Source organism: Haplochromis burtoni, unplaced genomic scaffold, assembly GCF_018398535.1.
Source record: "Haplochromis burtoni strain Fernald_Lab_line unplaced genomic scaffold, NCSU_Asbu1 Contig_7, whole genome shotgun sequence".
Lineage (NCBI taxonomy): Eukaryota > Metazoa > Chordata > Actinopteri > Cichliformes > Cichlidae > Haplochromis > Haplochromis burtoni.
In genome coordinates, this window is record NW_024582368.1 from 5,357,300 (window position 1) to 5,374,730 (window position 17,431).

The following is a 17,431-nucleotide window of genomic DNA, read 5'->3' on the forward strand; positions in this document are numbered from 1 at the left end:
ATAAGAATGAAAAATGGCTTTATTTAGAAAAATATTTTTTGTAGTAGAACAAAAACCACCATAAGTGCATGCAACAATGACACAAAGCAACAGGTATTAAAATTTTACAGTTAACCTGATAAAAATGCTCATTTGCTGCAAAATCTCACTTTCAGTTAACTGTAATTTCAAACAGATGAATTTAAGGTTGTTTTTTTTTAATATTAACTTCATCTGTGTTACAAGTAATTTCAGTGCTTCCCTCAAGCACACTGTGTCTGGTGTTTATTTATTTAGCTGCTGGTCTTTCCTGTGCTGTTAACTTCCCACATCTCATTAAGTCAAATGACACATATAAATTATTTGATTCTACTTCCTGCCCTTTATGCGGGATCAGAGTTGGGTGGTAGATGTATGCCCAAGCTCTGCAGCAGATTGGAAGCTGGTCCTGCCAGCCCAGCCTGGGAGCTGAGGGACTCCAGCAAGTTTGTGACCAAATTGACATCCACATCTAAGGGCTGGATCTCCTCCTCTTTCTCCTCCAGTTTGTTATCCCTTGGGAGATCATCTCTGGCAGAAGGGTGAGAGGAATCGCCGCTTGCTCCTGCCTTGTTGTAATTCTGCAGATACGATAAAGATAGGTTTAGGGTGACACCTGTGTCCTGCGCATATCTTTTGAATAGTTTTTATCTTAGCAAAGGAAGGCGTGTTACGAGAGTTTACCGTTCGCTTGAAGCTTTGTCCTACATTAGTCTTCATCAATTCCTCATCCATTTGGTCCATATATCTTTTGAGACTGTCCAGAGTTTCTGTTCCTTTCATCTCTGCTTGACCACAGAAGCCATCTTCTTTCTCTTCTACCTCCTCCTCCTCATCATCATTATCAGAATCATCAAGATCATCTGAATCCAGCGCTTCGTCTTTGCCTCCTAGAAAGAAAGAAAAAAAAAAAAAGACAAATTCATTAATGATTTTAAAAACAAAATTGTATCAAGTTCATACCACATATTTCACTGTTGGCAAATTACATACCAAGTAGTCTTCCCAGTGCATTGGCCATTGAGTCTGGATCAATATTAAAAGGCTGGGTTGCACTGCTCCTGGAATAGAAATGGAAAAAGACTGTCAGTATGACAATGTAGGCCTAAATAAATTAGGCTTGCAAGAATATACACATACCAATTTACAGCTCAGGGAGACCATTAAGGGAAAACTATGCTCATACTACATCCATATGGATATTAAAATCTGATAGATTTTTGGCTAAATATGAACAAAAATCAACAAGATTACAAAGTCACTTAGTCTCACCAGGGCAGTTCTGCACCTTCATGCGAAGACATGGCCTTGAGGAAGTTCTTCATCCCTTGACTGATAGCTACCAGGCTGTAACCAGCTTCCTCTTCCTCTATGTTGTCCTCCTTCTCCTTTCCCCTCTCTTCTGCATCCCCGGCATGCTGTTTCTGTTTGGTGGAACTTGAGTTTTGGCTGCCAACATCAGCTCTACCCCCACTTCTCTCCTGCAACAGCTGCTCCAAATCCTGAGCTGTGATATCCAGCCAGCTATCACCTGGAGGTTGACAAAGAGAAAAACTAATTATGGGAAATGGCCGTAAGAAAAAAATGGAGAGAATGAGGGAAGAATAACAAAAGGACAGACACTGAAAGAAACTGGCACAAGGCAAAGAATCTTAGGTGGCTGAGATAGACAAAGGCAATGCTCACTTTCTAGCAAGGTCATATTAAAGTTACAATGCTTAACAACTAACATACAAATCTTCCAGAGACAGACAGGTGTTCTTACCCTAGCTAGGAAAATTACACTTAACTGAGGTCTAAATTAAGTATCCCCACATTGTGCCTTCATGGATCACTTGGCAAATGTGACTAATGTCTTTCAGTATTAAGAAAGACAATTATTTACACTCACACATTATTTAAATAAGATTTTGCCAGTTTCTAGACATGATTTTCACTCACTGTCCTCTTGGGGGAGCTGTGACTCATTTTTCTTCATCTCCTCCAAGTTGAATGGTTCACAGCTGTGCAGCAGCTGGAGAACCTCCTCACCTGGGGACAAAGCACTGAGGCAACACACACACACACACACACACACACACACACACACACACACACACACACACACACACACACACACACAAAAGGTTCATTCAAATAGATATCTTAGATGACATTGGCATACATATTCACACTGTGAACAGCTTAAGTCTTTACCTTGATTTTGAGGCAACCGACTGTTTGAAGAAGTTTTCTGCTGATCTTGTAAGTTCTCTGTAACGTGCTGAACCTTCCAGTTCTCCCTGCATTTGACAACAGTGCAAACACATTTTTTAAAAATGCGCTCAAAGATAAATGCTGACTGTATTGCAACTTTAGCCATGTGCATGCATGAAAAAAGTGACATACATGGAAGTAGCCATTCCTACTCAAACTCTCCATAAAGCCTTTCCACTGTGGGTTACAACTGACTGGGGCATTAGGCTCTGATGAAGGCAGTCTGCACCTAGAGCACAGGATCTCAAAGCCGTGGGCCTGGGAGTACAGCATGAGCACAAGATTATGACTTTTACATAATAAAACAACCCTGTTATCTGCAGTACAAAGTACGAAGTACAAAGATAGATAATGAATCACCAGCTTCAAGCCAAGCTCATGAGCCTTGTATTGGGAATGAGAACGAGGAGGTAAGGTGAAACCACTCCTCCGGTCTGGGGTGAACTGTTGCTGCTGGAGCTGGGCATACAGGCACCGGGTGAACGTCACCTGAAAATATTTATTCAAGGTTAGGGGAAACAGATGCCCTCCCAAAAAATAAATAAATACAAATCACTAATTACAGTCCTGTACATAAAATAAGCATTTATAAAACAACACAGAACAGTTCTGAACAAAGATATTACCTTTTAAAAAGTACAGATATAGATGGATGTATTTACCAAAGTGAGGACTCGTGTATCAGGAGGAAACGTCTTGAAGGTTCGACACGCCTGCAAATCTACTGGATCCCGCAGGTAGAATGCTGAAACTGCAGGTGCAATGAGGTCTGGTCGCTGTGCCAACACAATGGCAATACCTGCAGGTATGAAGCAGTGGGCACGGTGGAGGCCAGATTTAATCTTCCCTGGATACCTGAGGGGAAAGAAAAAGAATATGTTACAAAACTGTATTCCTCTAGTACACAACAGTGATTCAGCACCCTGTATTCTGTTGTTTTAAATAGCCAATATCATGTAGCCAGTGCTCTCCCTGTCTATGCAGCTGGAAACCACAGAATCGGAATGCTCTATTTATCCCTAAGGAAACTATGTAACTGAAATAGGCTGAGTGCCAGTTGACGCATGCAGAGTAACTTTGTCAGTAGTATTTATCATGATGTTGCTTTTTAATATTGAATATTGATTATATGTGGAATCCCTCTTACCCCTCTAGTCTCTTCTTCAGTGCTAAAGAAATCTTGGAGCTTGCCCGACAGACTTCTGGGTGGGTGTAAAGTAGCTCCAAAGCTTGTGCCACACTGGGTACCACATCTTTTGAAAAGCCCACTGAAGTGGATTTAGATGGGCAGGGAAGGATATGCAACTCTCCCTTGTATAGAAAGACCTGAGAAAGAAAAGGAGTGGTGCAAAAAAGCCTACACTTAGCAAAAAATTGGCAGTGTCAAGTAAATAAAATTTAAAAGGGCTGTGCAGGTAAGTCTTTACATGTTTTCTTCCAAGCTTGTTTATTCCAGACTTGGTTTATTCCACTTAAGCATTAACTTTAATCAGGAAAAGTCAAATTGAAAACAAACAAAAATGAAGCATGATGATAAGTAATTCTATCCAATTGGGTGCATTGTAAGTCGAGCTTAACACGGAGTCAACATTACAATGAAATGTGCTTAACAAGATGAGGGAAAAAAGTCACCAAGCATCTAAAAATTTAACAAGATTTAAAAAATGAATAAACAACACTAAATCAATCTAAATTTAAAATTAAAATACTATTAGAGTCAGAAATAGAATTTTTAAAAGTCATAAATGGATACACATTCTTAAAATTATAGGCGTGCAGTATGCAGCATTACTACACATGAGAAATTGCGCAGTGACAAGTGTACGCAGTAGTGCCAGTGGGATTATTTAACCTGGCATGCACATTGCATTGCAGTAAAGTGTCAGATCATTTCTGTCCAAACTTGAAGATGACAATGAGATTAACACTTGACCAAACACTTGGTTGATAAGAAAGACTGTTCTTTAATGGGAAACAAGCAGATTAGTTGGTGTGCCAGATGGCTGTGATCCTCGATGATGTCATGGGCCGTATGCAGGTACAGTTGGAGGTAGATGCCCTTAATAGCTGGAGGGCTCTTGCCAGTCATTCATTACGGAATAAGCCTTTTTCTTTAAGCTCTGAGAGTTGACCGATGAGAAAGTCTTTACAGACAACTATTTTAAGCACTAATTAAATTTAACATTCCTGTTTTTTTATTTAAAATGAAAATTATTTTGACATACAACCCTTGTGTTGTGAATTGCATTTCAACGTATCAGTAGGGAGGTCTAAAATTAAACTAAAGCTTGCCTGGGGATCAGTTTATAACTGTGTAGTATGCTGTGGGAGGCAGTGAATTATTTGGGCTTAAACATACAGTGCTTCCAGTACTGTCAACTCTGCCATGTCATGTGGAAAACTCACCCTGTTTTCACTTGTGTCTGGATTCAGCCACTTAGGAAGGTAATCTGCTGCTTCAATCAGAAGAAACTCCCCATCATTATCCTCAACTCTGCACATATAAACAATTATTTTGGAAACAAAGACATAAATGACTGTTGAGAATTTTAATAGGGTGTGTTTATTTATTTATTGATACTTTTGTTTTATTATTTTGTTCAAACTCTGCTCTGAGTTTATAAATATTTAGAAACTATGATCAGGATCACCCTTACCTTGCTGCAAGCTCAGGGAAAGCCTCCGTGATTTGCAGTAGGAGAAAAACGATAAACCACTCGTCCTCAACATTGTCTCCAAACTGAGTGCTCCCACCAATGTGAGCAGGAATGCCTCCTGTGAATGAGATCCATACACGCCAGCCGTTAGTGTGTGTACCGAGTTTTAACCACGTAAAGACATACAGCATGCTGCTTCCTTTCTGAGGTGCTGAAAAAGCTCTACCTTTCTCAGGGTGATACTTGAGGTTGATTGGCTGATGCTGCCAGATGTACTGTATCAGAAGAGGGGCAACCTTTGCCAAAATCTCCTCTACTAGATGTGTCAGACGTTCCTCAGTCTGCTGTGAAGAAGAGCTGCCTGGCTGGATCAAAAAGAGCTTGTACTGGACCATGTCCTCCTCAATCATTCTCCTCTGCAGAGCTTCCATAGTAGCAGTTTTAAAAGACCTAATGAAAACATACGACGCCAAAGGGATGTGGAAAGACATATGAAAGGTCGGAAATGTCTGCTTTTATATTATGACTTTAAATTTAGATGGAAATAAAGAGAGGAAATCGTAGGCTTCTAGATAAACTCAACGTTTTACTAGTGATTGTCACGACAACCTCTTGAAAGCTTCATTCGGCCTTACCTTGTCTTGTCTTCCTTTTAAATTGGTTATGTTGTGTTAGTATATTCTGGAGCGGCTCTTATTACGGTTATTCCTAAATACGTTTCTTTCACGCCATCTGTAACTGTTTAGGTCCTACGACGAATTCCAGTCGTCCTCGCCAAACAGATAATAAACAGAGTTCCTACCTTCTGTTTCTTTAGCGGTTTTACCGATTCAAAAAATACTTTACATTACTTTACATAAATGCAAATTACATAATAAGTCTAATTTTCCACTAAATGTGATGAATACACATCTTGCGTTTAGTTAAAATTACAGGACCGGCGAATACATTTTATAAACGCAACTTGCTATTGCAATGAATGCTGGGAATTGAAGTATGCAGCCTTTGGCTTTCTAGAAACATTTAGTTGGCCTGAAATACATTTCCCGCGATCCCTCGGGGCAACAAAGCTGCGTATCCATGACACCCGCGTTATTTTTGTTGTTGGTGGTGATGCTAGCTTTAGCAAAGAATATCCTATGAGCTGGCGATAGCTTGCTCCAATAACGTTAAACACTCATTAAAAAAATATATATATGTATGTATATATATACATATATATATATATAGCGAGAGAAACGTAATTAATAGTGAACTTCTGGGCTACCTAATATGCTCATTTAGTAAACCAAGTATTATTTTATGAGGGAATGTGGAAATTCTATGATGCTATTTGTGCCTTTTTTAATAATCTGGCCACCCTCGTACCAGTAGCTAGCTTAGTTTTTTTGGACGTAGCTTAGCTGCAGCCGTTAAGAAACAGCGTCTCTATCCAGAGTATCTGCGGGCTAATATTAGAGGAAATGTCAGAGCTCCATCTGAACCGTTCCCTGAGCGTCCTGGAAGTGGAGGCGAGGAGGAGAGGAGAGGGTTTGAGCATATAAAACAGAGGCAAAGGAGAATGATTTCACGATACAACCGGAGACCTGTATCGCACAAACTCGAGATGTGAGTAGCTGACATAATTTCTTTATTTTTTTCCTTCCCTAACGGTTATTGAATGCGGCTATTATTCAGTGGAGGGGGGTTTGATGATTGACTGTTAACCTACACTAGTGACAGAAAGCGTAAAAATGGTTATTTGTGTTGATCGATGTGGCGATATTCCAGCTTGCCCGTGGTCTATTTTAGACAGATTCAATGTGAACATGGCAATCAGCTCATTTTAGTTGATTGTCACATTTTTATTTCATACCACCCACTCTATTTATTTTCTCTCCAGAGAAAGCTGTCAAGCCATAAGAATGAAATGTAGACATTTATTTAATGAGATTGAGTCAATAAGAGATACAAAACCAACACTATGGGCAGATACAATGGAATCAAGTGTAATCACAGTGTAATGTTTAAAAAACACATAATCTCCAGCTGTTTTCACTGGTGTCTGTTTTCTTCATGTCATCTTGTCATATTACAGTGCAGCGAAAAAATAGACAAATATGAGTAAATATTAAACAAAGATTTAGATTTCAACTAAATGTGAAATACAGTTTTTAAATGATTTCATTTATTGGGGGGGAAGCTATCCAAACCTACCTGCCCCTGTGTGAAAAAGTCTTTGCCCTCCTTTGTTATGCCATAAATTATCCACATTGTTTGGAACGCTGTGTTCAATTTCGCTAGCCACACCCAGGCTTGATTACTGCCAGACCTGTTGAATTAAGAAATAATTTAAGTAAGTGGGTGAAAAGATCTCAAAAAGCAACACACTGAGCCACAATCTACATAAACTCAAAAACAGCTGAGAAACAAATTCACTGGATTTTTTTAAATTCTGGAAATGGTGACAAAGCCATTTCTTAGGCTTTTGGAAAACTGCAGGCCTCGTATGTCTCAATTAAGATCAGTGTTCATCATTCAGCAACAACAACAAAAAAAAAGAAAATGGGCAAAAATGGCATGCAGGGGAGAGTTCAATGGCAAAACCCACTGCTGACCAGAAAGAAACAAAGCCTCATCTCGTTTGCCAGAAAACATCTTGGTGATCCCTTCATGAAGACTTTTGAGAAAAGAATCTTTGGACTGATGAGACAAAAGTTGAATGTTGTACAAGGTTTATGTCCTGTTTTATCTGGTGTAAAACTAACTCAGGGTTTCATAAAAAGAACTGCCAGCAACATTCAAACATGGTGGTGGTAGTATGATGGTCCGGGGCTGCTTTGCTGCCCCAGGACCTAGATGAAGCATAATTGATGGAAATATGAATTCTGCAGCAGAACAATAATTCGAAACACACCAGCAAATGCATTCTGAATGGAGGTGACAAATTAAGGTTTTACAGTGCCCTAGTCAAAGTCTGAACTTAAATCTGATTGAGATGCTTTGGCATGACCTTTCATGCTCAAAAAACCACCAGTGTGGCTGAGTTATGACAATTCTACACAGATGAGTCGGCCAAAATTCTTCCCTAGTGAATTTTAAGCATTGCCTGTTATCGCAAACACAAACTCTAAATTGCAGTTCTTGCTGCCAAGGGTGGCAAAGCCAGTTATTAGGTTTTACCCATACATCCATTTAAAAACTCAATGTTGTATTTACCAGAGTTATTTTTGTCGAATCTTAACATTTGACTGATGATCTGAATCAGCCATTAGGAAGGATGGCAAATAGTTTTCACAGCACTGTATATGTGCCATAAGTTCATCAGTGACTATAATAGGGACTCTACATCTGATTCCTTTAGATCCATCGTAATCTGCTTTGACCTTATCATTCCCTTTTATACAGGCTGTGTTTCTCATTGCACAATTAATTTTAATAAGACTCATGGTAATGGAGCTTTTGCACACCTTAGTTGCATGCATGCTTTTTTCTATTGTATTTCAACACAGTGTTCAGATTCAGACTTGGTAGTTGGAGCTGACATATTAATATCCTTCCCTAGCATCCCAAAATGCAATTGCACACTCTTTTGTTGATTGCTTTTTCACTGAATGCTCTAAATCTGTCTTTATTGCAGTCGTGGGTTGTCTCGAAGCAGCCTTGACCACCATCCTCTTCCAGAAGAAGCAGACGACAACCAAACCCCTCCGTGCTACCTCCATGACCTGCAGGAAGCTGCTTCTGCGCACAACAGGTAACTGAGTCCTGGTCATTCTGCAGAAGGACTCACACGCCAGGCTTGGGGTGGCTGTAGCTCAGGTGGCAGAGCAGGTCAGCCACTAATCAGAAGGTCGGTGGTTCGATCCCAGGCTGCCTCCTGCCTGCATGCCAAATATCCTTGGGCAAGATACTAACCCCGTGTTTGCCTACTGGTGGTGGTCAGAGGGCCCGGTGGCGCCAGTGTCCGGCAGCCTCGCCTCTGTCAGTGCGCCCCAGGGCAGCTGTGGCTGCAATGTAGCTTGCCATTGCCAGTGTGTGAATGTGTGTGTGAATGGGTGAATGACTGAATGTAGTGTGAAGCGCTTTGGGGTCCTTAGGGACTAGAAAAGCGCTATACAAATGCAGGCCATTTACCATTTGTTACAGTATTGTATTGAAATCTGTGTGAGAACAAAGACAGTGGTACTTAAGAAACTCTGTGCTCAAATAAGTGCCTAGAGTATGTTACAAAAATGACTGCAGAGTAGTCAAGCCTTGCTTCTTGGCTGTTATGTAAGCAGACAAACCTAAGCAACACCAGAATAAGGCTGAAATAAAACAGCCTGCAACAAGTCACACATACACACATTCTCATGCTTGTGTATTTTGTAATGTTACACCATCTTGAGCAGACAACTGATTCTCAGGGCTCTTGCTATGTGACACCCAGAAGCAGCGGATTAATTCATATCACATTGCCTCCTTCAGATGCGCAGTTAAAAGAATAAAATATGAGGCAGCCTGTTAGAATATTCAATTGCCTTGACATTTGGCCTACACTTTCCACCTTGATAATATCAGCAGCTGACACCAGTTCGATTCCCTCAGCGGAGTAACAGAGGCTTATTTTTCAGATTATACAAGTTGTTGGTTTCTTCCGTTTCTTCTGGTACAAGAAAAACTGATGAAAAGAGAAATCGTGTGTTGAAAAGGAAGAACGAGTGCTAGAAACACAGGACACTTCATATAGGGCATTTGGTTCTTCACATTGATTTTACAGCCAGGCTACATAACGGTTTTGTCTTTGTGCTTAGCTCAGAGACATCTGCTGCTTCAGGCCACTCTCAGTGCCCCACTGTCATCTCAGTAGACTCCAGCCAGTCCTGGTTAGGTATTCACAGCTCCACGGGTACTGGCATCTCCACCGAGAGGAGCTCTGTTTTCTCCTGGGGCTACGATGTAAGTCTGCTCACGAGAAAACTGTTGATGCCAGCCTGACTCTGTCTGTAAAACAAAGGATGTACACACTGTGCACACTAAAACACTAGATATGTTGATTTTCTTCTTTTTTTTTCTGTTGTCTTATTATAGACACAAACACATTGCTGCAGTCCTGTGTTAGATTTTCATTTAGTCACTAACATTTGCCTCTTTTTCACAAATTTGTGGAAACATTTAGAAGAAGACAGATGAACACAGTATTTATATAGTATAGTGGATGTTTGTTTGTACACACAAAGTCTGATTCTGCTTGACCAAGCTGTTTCTACAAAACTTTTTTAGGACTCAATGATTTATTTAGTTTCTTTGTCCTCAAGTTGCTTCTGAGAAGCAAAAACTCTCAGTTAAGAGACATCTTTTAAATATACATCGTTCTCCGCCCTGACCTTTTTTTATGACATGAACAACTTGACACTTGAATGCACCTCAAGAGAGTAGGAGCTAATTATCATGCACGTTGTTGCTTGCATTGAATAGCGATATGTTGCCAGTAAGTAAAATGTGGGGAGTTTTAGTCGTGAAGAATAACTCTCTTTCCTGTGTTCCTGTTTCCGTCCCATAGGAGTTTGACAAGGCGGCATCACGGCAGGTGCAGCAAATGTTTGAGGAGATCGACAAAGATCTTTATGAGGGAAGAGGCAGTGGGGGAGGGATACTCCAGGGGCTCCAGGATGAATGTCAGCAGTGGGCCACACGTTTCCCTCATCTTCGGTATTTAATCCGCCGTCTCCTATCATCTGCCAGCCCTTTTTTTAAATTCCCAATGAAATGGGGCAGCAGTGGGTTCAAAGACTAATTCTGATTGTGGAGAAAAACCTGTAAAGGTGTTCCATTCTTCTACAGAATCACACTTGTTTTACATATTCATTGTGTGTGTGTGTCACTCAGTATCCTGGGGACTCAGCTGCTGTGTCCCAGTGATGAAGGCTTCCAGTGGTATACTACCTCAGGGAAAGGCAGCGCTTCCAGCAGGCTGTCAGCGGGCAAAGAAAGCAGCGTTAAACCCCAGGAGAAAGACAGGGAAGGAACAGAGTAAGTCTCAAAGTCTCAACTCTGCACTGAGTCGATACATAAGGTTAGAGATCACCTGTTGCATCTCTCTCAGATATACGAAGATATCTCTGCGTGTGTGAGTGGTATCTCATCATCTGATCTAGCGTTATCTTGGAGGGTGGAGTTTAGATAGTATCTTAGGCTGTTATGTTTGATTTGTGTCCACATAATTATGGCTGATATGTTATCGCTTTTATCATTCTTGGCTGAAGGAATGTCAGACGTTACTCAGAACAGCCTGTCACTGCCGCTTAAAATGGACATTATACTTTGTTTTATCAGTCAGTCTTCAGCTTATACTCTGAAACAGCAGAGACAAGAATTATCAGCCATTATTGTCAATAAACTCTGTTAACACTAACTAACTATGGAACAGTTTACAGCAGTTATGTATGTTCAAAGCCCAAAAGAGCCATAAGTTGCTTTATTATTTAAAGAAAAACTGCAATGCCTCTGTCTGTCTGTCTTGAGTGGATGTTGGCTGTCCAGATTACTCCTGTTTTTGCATCAATTATAGAGGAGTCCTGGCTGACTCTGGTTTTGTGACCTAGATCCTCTGGCTTTTTAATTAATAATCTGAGCCAAAGTCATGGTGGGTATCATGGTTCTGAGAAAATGATGCTTTGACTCACACTTTTAACTGATAGACTAGTAGGAATTAGGCTGCTCTGCTATCTAACTAGTTTTTCCGTAAATCGAGTTGATATAAAAGAGATTAGATTAAGCCTGTTTGTACATATTAAAATTATGTTAATTCTACTTTTCAAGATGTGGTTGTCTGCTGAATTTGAGGGATTTAGTTTTTATGGAAATGACCTTGTTTAACTAAGTCTCGTCTTCTCTTGGTGGGGGTAAGGTTGAATGTGCAGGGCCGGAGAGCACATCTGATCAGATCCAATTCACCAGACTTGGACGCTCAGCCTGGTACCTCCAGCGGCATTGGCAGCCATAACAAGAATAGAGTGACTGAACTAGAGGGTCAGATGGAGGAATATCTTGCTTTTGATAGCACAGACTTGTAAGTTACTCTGTTTTCAGAATTGCTGTTTATGTGTTGTTCATTTTCTTATAAGATCCTATTTCTGCAGGGAGGATGACCAGTGGGAACAGGATTGCTCCGAGTCGAGTCGGAGGCATAAATGTCTGCCCCCAGTCTCACCATACCGGTGTCGCCGCCACGCTGTTCTCGATCTGCTGTTTGATGATGTGTGGTGGCAGCTCATTGGCTGCATGAAAGAGCTGGTTCAACGCCACTGGGAATGCTGCACTTCACGTAGGCTGAATTTGACTGGTTTGCATGCGTTACGCTGAACTCTAATTAACAAATCGACATTCTTATGCACAACAGTTTTAAATTTGTCATTGGCAGATGATGAAAATATTTCTGGGAACTTGAGCCCCGTGCAGCAAGATTTCCAGAATCCCTTTATGCTGCTCTCCACGCTGCCCACGATGCTGCCCAAACTTGGCCAGAGCCGGGTGCCCCCACTCACAGCTGGCATGCAGTTCCAGGTCAGTGGTCTGAGGAGTAATGGGAGGAACCGGGGTGCGTCTAAGGGAGTTCAGACTGTGGGCCTCGTTTCACTTTCATGACTATCAGGAGGGTCAAAATTAAAAATTTTTTTCCTTTTAGTAGATGCCATCAAACTAAGTGACTATGTTATAATAGAAGAACATAAATAGTTATAGATTTCCTTTGTATATTTAAAAAAGTGTCGCTATTATGTGGCGCCTTTTTCACTTTAATAATGACAATGTAGTAATTGAAAAGAAGTCATTTTAATTGGCAAGTTTAGTCTTATAGAGTTAATGAATACATTTTTTGTATGGATTGAGGTAAGACTCATTTTACCTAGAGTCATATGTGTCTCCTCCAGAGTTCACACTTAATTATTACCTCTGCCTGTTGCTCTTCACTCTTTCAGCGCTTCCAGTTCATTAACTGTTTTCTTTTCTTCCCTCTTCACTTTCCACTCTTCACCATGCCAATGTATTTTGTCTTATTTCATCTCTTTTGGTCATTCTTTTTTTATTTTTTTATCCAATTTTCTTCTGTTCTTATTACCCTCTTTCTCACTTACACTTCTTCCTTCCTTTCCTTTCTATCCACTGTCTCTTTCTTTGGACATGTCCTCTTCTACTCTCACTTAAAGAACACAAAGTCAAGGGGCTCAAAGCACAAGTCCAGACGGAAATCCAAAAAGCAGAAAAGGCCTTCCAGTGTATGTAACTCCCTCACTTAGAGCCAAAATGGTGGCGTGCTGTGTGCATGCCGTCCACAGCGGCTCATTATCTTTATCTCTAGATTAAACGTGTTTGTGACTGTTGATTAACACTGAAGCATCGCCATCTGTTTATCTTTTTCATTAACTGCAACTTACTTTAAACATGTACAAGTTTAACTGTAGTTAGAGCCTTCCTTTTTTAGGAGAGTGCTGGAATGTATTATTTTGCTACTTATTGTTTTTGTTGCATTTTTAGTGTTATGACTGTTGTCTTTTTGGTGTCATAGCAAATATGGGGCCCTCCTTACATCACTGCATGACGAATAACCATTTCTTGGCAATTTTTCTGCACTATACATATGGAAACAACTAGCCCTATTAGCCTCTTCTTATATTATGTGTTTTGTCCCCTCCTATCTCCCTCCCCTCCTTGACCCCTTAATCATTTCCATCTTTTACTTTTCATCCCATCTGTCTCATTACTATCTGTCACTCATCTCACACCAAACCCCAGGCTGGAAGAGTCCCTGTAGGAGCAGCCGCGACTCAGCACAACCTGAACGACCTCATCGTGATCCACAGCATCCCCCTTCAGCAGAGGAACCTGGGTGTGCCGGATAGAAGCCAGTATGATCACATATTACTGTCTTAACCTGTGAGCAGTGGCTTTAAAAAAAACGAAAAAACGAAAAACAAACAGGGAAATTAATTTTAGCACAATTCTGAATTCTAATATGTGATTTAAATCTTTAACTCAGAGAGAAAAGAGACAAAGATATCTTGCAGTTTTCCATTTACTGAAAAACACATTTTGCAGAACAAGAGGTACAGAGCATCATTCATGCAGTGTTTTTGTCCCTGGTCCTAACACCTTGTTTGGCAGAGTCCTCAGCCAGTTGGCTGGTTGCAAACAGACTATTCATCGAACGTGTTTTGCTCTCTTTCCTTCCCACTCAGGGAGCCAGAAGAGCGTGCGTCTCACAGACCGAGATCTAGCGCGGTCCCCTCCAACAAACCTCGCCCTCGCCGACCCCTGGAGCAGAGCTCTTCCTCGCTGTCCCGCCCAGCACAATCGGCCCGACGCAGGAACCCTCCTCCCCGAACCCTCCTGCCTCTTGTTCCCAATCCGAGTCAGTCGAGCGCAGTGGGATCCATGGATGAGGTCATCCGCGGGACACGTCTGTGAGTTTTAACATCACGAGAACCCACCCCAGTTCCTACATTGCTCCCTTTTTCTCTCCTCATTCCCTCCTACACCCTGTGAAGTTTTGCAGATGTAGAGAGAACTTGCCTTTAGAACAGACTCCATTTCAGCTTATGGCTGTGGCAGTGCCACATGCAGGACTCAGCCTGTTGTCAGATGTTGTCGGGTAGTGAGCTTCCACACTGACTGACTAGTGCTTGATTGTTCATGTATAACTATTGTGCAGCATATGAAGAAGCACCCAGTATGTTGGAAAATCAGAGTGTAAACTGCTCTCTGGGATGTCAGACTGATTTCAGTTTAGTTCTGTCTGACACATATTTGTGGCTGCTTTCAACAAACTTGATTTTAGAATAGAATAGAATAGAATTCAACTTTATTGTGATTGCACATGTCACAAGTCCAAGGCAACGAAATGCAGTCTATGTGCATCTAGACAATAAATAGCCGTGCACATAGGGCCCAGAAAAGGTAAATTAAACTTTAGGCCTTTATCCTCTCTTCTATTATGGGTTTAACAGTAACCCCTCTGAAATCTCTTTAAAAAAAGGGGAGCTATTAATGAAGCATGGATAAAATGACAAAACTGTCTTCATCCACACATCCACAGACCCACAGCCAGTGACCAACTGAACTCTCCACCATTGCCTCTAAGCAGAAACACACTCCTTCCGCCCATTAGCACCGGAGACCCAGACTCATCTTACTCAGGGCAGCCATCTAAAACTGCACAGGTACAGGCACTCTCACCAAGTAGATAATTAAGTAATGTGCCAGTAAACCTAGAGAGAGTGTTTTATGAATGTAAATAAAGCCAGACAGTCAACTTTGTGCCCTTTTCTCTTTTTCTTTTTTAAAATATCCCTCCAGCGCCAGAAGGGCCCATCTAGCCGTGCCCACAGTGCTATAAATGACAAAGCTGGCAGCTCAGTTCCGAGGGATCGCCACCACCTACTGGACGTTTTCTCTCGCCCCAACACAACCCACACTTACAGGGTGAGATGCTGGTTAATCATCAGAGAAAATACAGTCATTTCATTTCTGACTCCATAGAGAAGCTGTCCTGTAATGTTTTTTTATTTTCCAGTAATTAGATTGTAGATCGGGTCACAATGGCATCAGTAACTCTATATTATTCACTGGTATGGTTAACGTTCTGAATTGTAAGCATGCTTGATGCCTCACTTTGCTTTCAGTCAGATACTCCATACCGTCGATCCTTCACAGTATTGGACAACATTGGGCAGGGGCGGCCAGGCAGAGCCTCTGTGGGCACAGGTCAGAAATTCAGCCTGAATATTTGAAAAGAAACCATTAAAAATTTTGATGTGATGTACTGCCCTGGTTACCGAACGCCACTCTGTAAGACTATATCTGCCTCTTCGACTACTCATGTTCAAAATATGTTCATTTAAAGTTAAATAAAAGTTGATTTTATTGTTTAAAAAAAGGCTAATACACTTCTGTATGTATGCAATCCCATTCATTTCACTGCTACTTTTAGCTCTGTTCTATTCATTCGTCCTTTACTGTTCTTCTAGTTAAGTTTTAGCTAAGCAGTATTGTTATCAAACTGCTTGTTATAGCGGACTCAGTGTGTGGATATACTTCAATAAAACAATCATTTTTATTTGCTCTCATAGTTCATAACCTTCAACAGTTCATCCTGGGGTAAAGTGAATCACTGATACTGTGAGCTAACACTCCTGCTTTTCTCGGCCCGTTTCCTGTTTTGAACATGCACTTTAAGGCGCGTTTCGTAGCACATCGCCTAATAACTTATGCATTCATTTATTCCTTCATTGCACCAGACTCCCTTGGAATCGGTGTGACGGGCATCAGTCTTGGCATCAGCAGCTCGTCTTTTTTGGACTCATTTTCCCACCACCCCTTGGGGCACTCGCCCATCAAAGACGAAGAGGAGCCGGACCCGCAAGCCCCTGTCCCAGGTCAGTAGATTAAAGTGGCTGATGAAACTCTTTCATACTCGGGCCTCAGAACTGAACTATAAATGCGGGAGATTGAAGCAGCAAGTACGGTTTTAAGGTTGTTTATTAACTTAAAATTATTATAATTTTTTTTTTAAATTCTTCCTCTCAGCTCCACTGGTGCCTGCGTCAGTCCCGTCTCGGTCTCACACCCGAGGAGGCATCTCATCCAGAGGCAGCAGACCTGGCTTGTAGTTTGCCTCTAAACTCCAGACTTTTGAGCCACTCATCCTTATTAAAGTGCAACAAAGTGCAATGCTCTGCAGCATCCGTGCCCACTGAACTGTTTTGTTTTACAGAAGTAGCAGGTTCTTTTTTTCATATTGCGCTGCTTTTGTAATATTTTTGTTAAAACCCTATTTTTGTATTTCAAAAATCAGCTTATGAGGCTGCCAAACAGAAATAATTATTAACAATAACTCCATCTTCATGTACAGTATGAGCTGCATATTTAGACCTTAGTTCATGTATGATGTAAATATGTATATATCTATTTATATGTGAACGTACTGTATATTATCCTCTGTGCTGCGTTGTTGTACCAGGAACCCACTATGCAGGGAATAACACATTCATCCCGACAGGATTACAGAGGATAAAAAGCACTTTTTTTCCCTCTCTGAAGCTAAATCAGAGAGTTTGGTACTGTATCTTTTATAGGGACACGACAAGCATTTATCCATAGCCTCTTTGCATATCATCGTACACAGGAAGGAAAACAAAAAGACGAGCTTATTTTAAATCACGAGAGGGGCTGTGGGTTTTAAACTGCATGACACGACAGCAAAAGGAACATAAGAGGCAGTGATATTAAACTTTATTTGTAAATAGCTTGTCACGTATGTACAAAACATTTTACGGGATGTAACGTTTTTAAATCTAAGCTAAGCCAAGCGGGGGTGCTTTGACAGGTAACATCAGGGTTACTGCAAAAAGGTAAATTTATATGTATTCAGGATCATTTATCAGACAGCCATGCCACAAAGCTTGAAAAAAAAAAAAAGTCAACAATTTTCTGCAATGCATTTTCTTTTAACCTGTTTTATAAAAATAAATAAACAACGCTGT

General features: G+C 40.9%; 2 protein-coding genes across 7 annotated transcripts; one reads left to right on the forward strand and one right to left on the reverse strand.

Moving 5' to 3' along the window:
- Window position 1: 1 nt before the first annotated feature.
- Window positions 2-5,904, reverse strand: ecd (ecdysoneless homolog (Drosophila)). 2 transcript variants are annotated; one of them, XM_014337527.2, is made up of 14 exons: window positions 5,567-5,904; window positions 5,158-5,400; window positions 4,932-5,049; window positions 4,681-4,768; window positions 3,422-3,600; window positions 2,937-3,129; window positions 2,635-2,763; window positions 2,407-2,532; window positions 2,215-2,300; window positions 1,960-2,063; window positions 1,291-1,549; window positions 1,012-1,079; window positions 703-908; window positions 2-599 (listed from the first exon to the last, which is right to left on the reverse strand). In XM_014337527.2, exons 2-14 carry the CDS (start codon window positions 5,360-5,362, stop codon window positions 363-365), a joined length of 1,998 nt encoding a protein of 665 aa, XP_014193013.1. In that variant the 5' UTR covers window positions 5,363-5,400; window positions 5,567-5,904; the 3' UTR covers window positions 2-362. The 2 variants fall into 2 exon arrangements, with proteins under 2 accessions (XP_014193013.1, XP_005914297.1); XM_005914235.3 differs by having other exon boundaries at window positions 5,158-5,381; window positions 5,567-5,903.
- Window positions 5,905-6,009: 105 nt separating this feature from the next.
- fam149b1 (family with sequence similarity 149 member B1) lies at window positions 6,010-17,370 on the forward strand. Of its 5 annotated transcripts, none has more exons than XR_006054981.1 (16): window positions 6,010-6,539; window positions 8,551-8,667; window positions 9,707-9,851; window positions 10,456-10,604; window positions 10,782-10,925; window positions 11,803-11,964; window positions 12,035-12,219; window positions 12,316-12,458; window positions 13,100-13,168; window positions 13,686-13,798; window positions 14,129-14,353; window positions 14,986-15,109; window positions 15,246-15,371; window positions 15,576-15,653; window positions 16,187-16,324; window positions 16,476-17,370. XR_006054981.1 is itself a non-coding variant. In XM_014337519.2 (16 exons), exons 1-16 carry the CDS (start codon window positions 6,493-6,495, stop codon window positions 16,556-16,558), a joined length of 2,004 nt encoding a protein of 667 aa, XP_014193005.1. In that variant the 5' UTR covers window positions 6,010-6,492; the 3' UTR covers window positions 16,559-17,370. The 5 variants fall into 5 exon arrangements, 4 of the variants coding, with proteins under 4 accessions (XP_014193005.1, XP_014193003.1, XP_014193007.1 ...); XM_014337519.2 differs by having other exon boundaries at window positions 15,034-15,109; window positions 15,572-15,653; XM_014337517.2 differs by having other exon boundaries at window positions 6,013-6,539; window positions 15,572-15,653; window positions 16,476-17,368.
- The last annotated feature ends 61 nt before the right edge of the window (window positions 17,371-17,431 follow it).